This window comes from Nothobranchius furzeri, chromosome 2, assembly GCF_043380555.1.
Source record: "Nothobranchius furzeri strain GRZ-AD chromosome 2, NfurGRZ-RIMD1, whole genome shotgun sequence".
NCBI classification, from domain to species: domain Eukaryota; kingdom Metazoa; phylum Chordata; class Actinopteri; order Cyprinodontiformes; family Nothobranchiidae; genus Nothobranchius; species Nothobranchius furzeri.
Window position 1 is genome coordinate 92,804,051 of NC_091742.1, and position 6,000 is coordinate 92,810,050.

The 6,000-nt window shown below is 39.2% G+C and overlaps 1 protein-coding gene across 1 annotated transcript in view; it reads right to left on the bottom strand.

The window, feature by feature from the left end:
- LOC129156784 (zinc finger protein 665-like) overlaps window positions 1-4,556 on the bottom strand; it is a 63,329-nt gene extending 58,773 nt beyond the window's left edge. Inside the window, exons 1-2 of the mRNA XM_054736003.2 lie at window positions 4,299-4,556; window positions 4,043-4,155 (exon numbers count right to left, since the gene is read on the bottom strand). Coding sequence (XP_054591978.2) covers window positions 4,043-4,052 — 10 coding nt within the window. The 5' untranslated portion in view covers window positions 4,053-4,155; window positions 4,299-4,556. The remainder of the gene's footprint in view (window positions 1-4,042; window positions 4,156-4,298) is intronic.
- Window positions 4,557-6,000: the final 1,444 nt, after the last annotated feature.

Here is a 6,000-nt window from a genome sequence, read left to right on the forward strand (position 1 = left end):
ACCCCAACTTGTCTTCAGTTACCTGATACAAATTTGGGATGATTATTTGAAAGGGCAAATTTTGGAAAATTTCCCAGTAAAACTTGACCTTTTAAGTCCTGAAGGGGCGGGGCTTATGTGACATCATCAATTGACCATTCATTTGTCTTCGGGGGGCGATGATGATTGTCCATAGAAAGTTACTTTAACTGTAATTCTTTCATTTATGAAATTATAGCAATTTGAATTTTTTTGGCGAGTGCTCGAACTTTGAGGCCTGGTCCCGCCCCTTCAGTATTTACGAAAAGTCAATTTTATTGTCTCATTTTAATCGTCCGTCGCTTCTGTTCGATCGCACACTATTTTTGAGACGATCGTGCGAAAAATGACCAAACTGTTCAACCAAATATAGACCCAAGAAATGGCCGAAACAGGGTCAAAATGGCCACTTTAGTCCAAAATGGCCGACTTCCTGTTTGATATTGACCATGGATGCAAGAGGCTTTTCTGTGCGTATTGTTGAGTTCTACAAGTGTACCAAATTTCATAACTGTACGATAAACTAAGCTTTATGGAGAGGGGTATTTTTCACTTTCTAGGGGGCGCTGTTCAGCCATTCTTTTATGAACTTTCACATTGCCAGTGAAATACGTAAATTTCACGCACTTTCTATATTGGGCCAGAATTTGGTGACTTTTTGGATATGCTAAGACCCCCTAAAGGCCAGTCAAAGACGCGGAAGAAAAAAGAATAATAATAAGAAGAAACGGAGCAGATACAATAGGCCTTCGCAGCTTCACTGCTCGGGCCTAATAAACGGAGCAGATACAATAGGCCTTCGCAGCTTCACTGCTCGGGCCTAATAAACGGAGCAGATACAATAGGCCTTCGCAGCGCTTCGCTGCTCGGGCCTAAATAATAAACGGAGCAGATACAATAGGCCTTCGCAGCTTCACTGCTCGGGCCTAATAAACACTTAGATGTAGCTGCTGTCAGTAACAATCTTTCACTTTTAACCTCTCAGCAGGCTAGAGCACTACAAAGCAAAGGAATCTTACTAATTAGCATTTTGGGAGATTTATTGTTGTTATACTATATATATATATATATACACACACATAAAGTCAACAAAAATATAAACGCAGCACCTTTGTTTCTGCTCCGATTTTTCATGAGATGGGCTTAAAGGCAGGGTACGTAAGTTTTAAATGTGAAATAACTTTAAAAATGTTTAATTTTGACCATCTGACCTAGTTTTATTAAAAAAAGTAAATAATCTTTAATATTTCTATTTTCTCCTAAGTCCCTCCCCTGCCCTGTAGAGCTCAGCCAATATTTCTGCAAGCCTAACGCGTTGACCAATAGCGCTGCGTTACCACCAGGGGCAGCTGTCAATCATCGAGAACGAGCAGATCTCAGCGTGCACAACAGTGTCACGCGCCTCACTCGGCTGTCGGCTCACTGTTTCGTGATCTACACGGCCTGAAAACGGATGAAGAGTTGGCAAAGTATATTTTGGACAGGTAAGCTATTTATTGTTTTTTGGATAAATTTACTTAAAATCTTTCACTGAAAGAAGTAATAGAGCAAACAAGCTTTGTATGCTTGGTGTCCTATTGGCTAATGTAGCATTAGCTTGAATTCTAAGTAGACATGAATCGATGCTAGTCGTTGAACAATTTATGCTATATTTGGAAGAAGTTTGAGTAACGAAAGGGGATTTTAGTTTTTTGTTTATATGGGAGCTAATGATTAGTGTGGTGTTTAACTATAGGCCATATCAGTGGATTGTTTTAAGCTCTTGTGTATATAACCAGCGTTAGCAGGGTTCAGTTAGCATCTTGAACGCTGTATTAGATGTTTACTCATTTTAATCAAACACGCAGCTCAGGAAAGTGTAATCAGCAGCTCATGTAGTACTTGTAGAAGTCTGAGGAGATGATTCAGCAGTTAGAATTAGGTGTGATTGATCAGGAACATATCCAAAACCTTACGTTTCCATTAGCACTGGAAGACATATTGTGTTAGCCTGGGTGGGCCAGTGGACTGATTACAGTCTGGTTTCGTGGTTTTACCTACGTGAATACTCCATAGTAAAATAAAAAGAATGATAATCGGCTCATGCAGAAATCTGTGAAGGCTGGGGAGAAACATTAGCTGTTGGAAAAAGACGTATCTGACCACAAACCTGTCCAAACAGGGTCACACTGGCTGTCTGTTAGCCTGATATCACACTATTTAGCCTGTTGCACTCATAGCAATAGTCGAGTGCCAAATTCAAGTATTTCATTAGGTTTCCCTGTTTTGAAAAAGCAAATCATATTAAAATGAGTGATTAGCAGCTCATGTTGAACTCAGTTGGTTGAGGAGATACTTTACCAATTACAATTAGATTTGTCTTAGCAGGAAAATGTAAAAATATAATGTGATTTGCATGCTCTTCATGCTACAGTCAATTATTTAGTAGTTTCTCTGACCTTCATTTCATTATATCTTACAATAACATAGATGTGTAAACTAAGAGATGGCTATATAACATAATATTGTGTGTTTCTTTTACTTGTTTAGCCTGTGATCACTACTTTTTATTTTAATCTGGGCTGTGTTTTTACAGTAATCAGTCCAAATATGAAGCATCAACATCTACACCATTGAAACGCCAACTGTGTATTTCTCCAACACCAGTGCCAGCTCTGTCTAGCATTCATGGAGAATCATCTGAAAGGTAAATAGCTGCCTAAAAACCTCTACCAGGAATATTATAATTTTGCCTCTGTTTGTTTTAAGTTAGTGGTGGATTATTTTGAAGAAATTCTGGAAATGGGATAACGAATGACTATAAATGTATAGAAATAAATAAATAAGTAAAACTATATTTTATATAGCGCCTCTCAAGATAAAACTCTTGAGGCGCTTCACAACAAAATTAAAAATATTAAAATAAAAATTTATATTTTTATTTTAAACAAAGTTTATGAGAAAAAATAACACAATTGTGTTTTTAAAATGTAAAGAAAGAGACAGGAAATTATTTGTAAAGAAGGAATTCAGTGGATAAAGAGAAATGTGTAATAAGTAGAGTGAGAAAAATAAGGAGAGGGTGATGATGACGGTCAATAGACGAGGTTTATTACCTTCAAAATGACAACATATGTATTGATTCTAATCATATTCTTGTGCTTGTATTGTATTTTCATAGGGATGATAATTTGGCGATTATCATATTGTTATTGTGTAATTTTTGTATTACTCTATGGTTACATGCTAATCATAATCCTTGTTAAAAAAACTGGTTAAAACTGGAAAAAAAAAAGATTCTAACTATTAGTTACGCGAGTTAAAAACTGTTTCATGTATTGCCAAAATGTATTTTGAGAAAAGAAATGTACATGCATGTAAATGGTTACTATGGTAATATGAAGGATGAAGAAAGAAAAGATTGTAAAAGCTATAGCTGTGAGAATAAGAGATGAGAATTTTATTTAGCTGTAAACAATAATTGCATTATTGTTGTGCAGGTTAGGTTTTTATGCTCGGTACGGGACTGAAGTGGATTGGAGTCCTGGATTCTCTCCGGATGGAGATGGCGAGCCTGTGCCCGAACTGAACTGAATCCCGATCAGGAGAACATCATTCTTCTATACTGAGCCAACATTCCAGTGGTAACCACTCAGACCACTGAACCTGAGTTTTACAAGACCGAGGAGACTTTCTTTTTGACTCGACTACGACCAAATAGAAGACTGACTTTGAGCTCAACCTGACTAGGTTTACTGATATAGGGGGAAAGGCCTAATTGTTTAATTATATGTCTATTGCAGCTGCTCTATTTTTTGTTCTATTTTCATATTTCTATATAAAATTACAAATCTGGTGCAACTGTGTTCTTTTGCTCATTCTTTGGATCCAGCTATTCCATTTCCCACTCACTGGTAATTTGTAAGGTAATCCTGTTGGACCTAGAGTCTGGCCTATTTATTATTATTATTATTGAATAAGTGGTAACTTAATCTGACGCCAGGGTTACAATAGACTGACAATATATTCATTCATCCACCAGTACCTGTGTCCATGCTGTCCAGGTCCAGGTGGTGAAGAACACACGATGAATCAGTCCCAGCTGATGGATGATCCTGAAGTGGTAGCAGGTTTTCTTTAGCCGTGTTTAGCTAACAGCTGCAATAGAAACAAAGCAGGAGAGCTGATTAAGATGCTGCTTCAGAACAACGCAGGAGATTAAAGATATAACGCTTTGGTTCTGGCCAAAGGAACAGCAGCAGATCCAGAGGGCAGGAAGTCTAGAGAAAAGCTTTTCTCACCCACAACCTGATTCTGGAGCTCCGATCGTCACGAAGACCGCAGACTATCTTCTCTGCTTCTGGAAAGAACTCCACCAAGTTGTTGAGGAGGAGAAGAAAGTTTCCACAGCCTGGTGAGAAGATTTCTGCAGCAGCAGCAGTTAGTCGCTTTAGCTGATCAACTCTCCCAGAGACTGAAGTGAAGACATTTTTACTGCAGAGCCTCAAATATTCTCCTCACACACCAGAACAACGAGCTAGCTCTGCTAGCAGCTTCCGGTTTCTGCTTTTTCCGGTGGTCAATGACCAGCGTAAAGATGCATTACTGCCACCTGCTGGAGCAGAATAAAACACACCTGGCTCTCACACACTACTTCCGCTGGTGGTTTTTCAGACAAAATATTTGTCGTAATGTTTTTTGTTCCTTTCTCCAAAAGCACCTGGCTGCAGACCTCCACTGTCAGGCTGCTTCCGGTGGAGGCTCCACTGTCAGGACGGGAAATGCACGGGATACATTACAAAAAAAACGGCAAACATACTTACGTTTGTAATTGATAGGTTTCAATATAAAATATTACGTAAAATCTATGAATTATTTCTCTATAGTTCATCTGTAGTTGTCATTTAACATGCTTACGGTTGTATTTTTTCTAAATGAATTAACGAATGGCCGGGATAGGTTTCAACATAAAACGCTAACATACTTCTGGTCGTCTTATTTCTAAATAAAATCCCGAATGCTGTTTCGTTCGAATTGCTCTCCTAACAAACGCATTTATTTTTTAATATTACGTCTTAGTTTATGACAGAATATATCATAATGACCACGTTGTGCAACAGTAAAGGAAAACACACAACAAAAATGACAGAACTAAGGTTTACTAAATAAATCACAACTACATATGAACTATAGAGAAATAATTGATAGATTTTATGTAGTATTAAAAAATAAATGTGTTTGTGAGGAGAGCGATTCAACCGAAACAGCATTCGGGATTTTATTTAGAAATAAGACGACCAGAAGTATGTTAGCGTTTTATGTTGAAAGCTATCCCGGCCATTCGTTAATTCATTTTGAAAAGGTCAGTTCATTAAGCCAATCAGTAAAAAGTTTCTTGTATAAGGAACCCAGCAGGTTGCATCAAGTCACTGACCACACACACACACACACACACACACACACGCACACGCACGCACACACACACACACACACACACACACACACACACACACACACACACACACACACACACACACACACACACACACACACACACACACACACGCACACACACACACACACACCAACAATGGGTTTCTTTGGGGTACACACAGCCACATGCCCAAAGCCCTGACACCTAAACACATAAAAAGAGGTTCCTCAAATGCCCTAACTGAGTAGATGAGCAAGCCCAACATGACACGAGCAGGGAGCTCCACCGTGTCAAAAGTTAACAGTGAAGTGGATCCATTGGCGTCAAACCCCAGACGCTGAACAGCCACCACTGCCGGCCCACTCAGGAAGTCAAACACATCAGGCTCAGACACATTGTTTGATATACCGTATACCACCTCCTTAACCAAAGCACCAGAACGCAATTCAGTAACAGCCCCCCCACCCCCCCACCCCCCCACCCCCCCCCACCCCCATAAACACCTCAAGTTTCAGCGCTTTGAGGCACTGGGTCTTCGTCCAACATATCACTGTCTACAGCCCACTAAA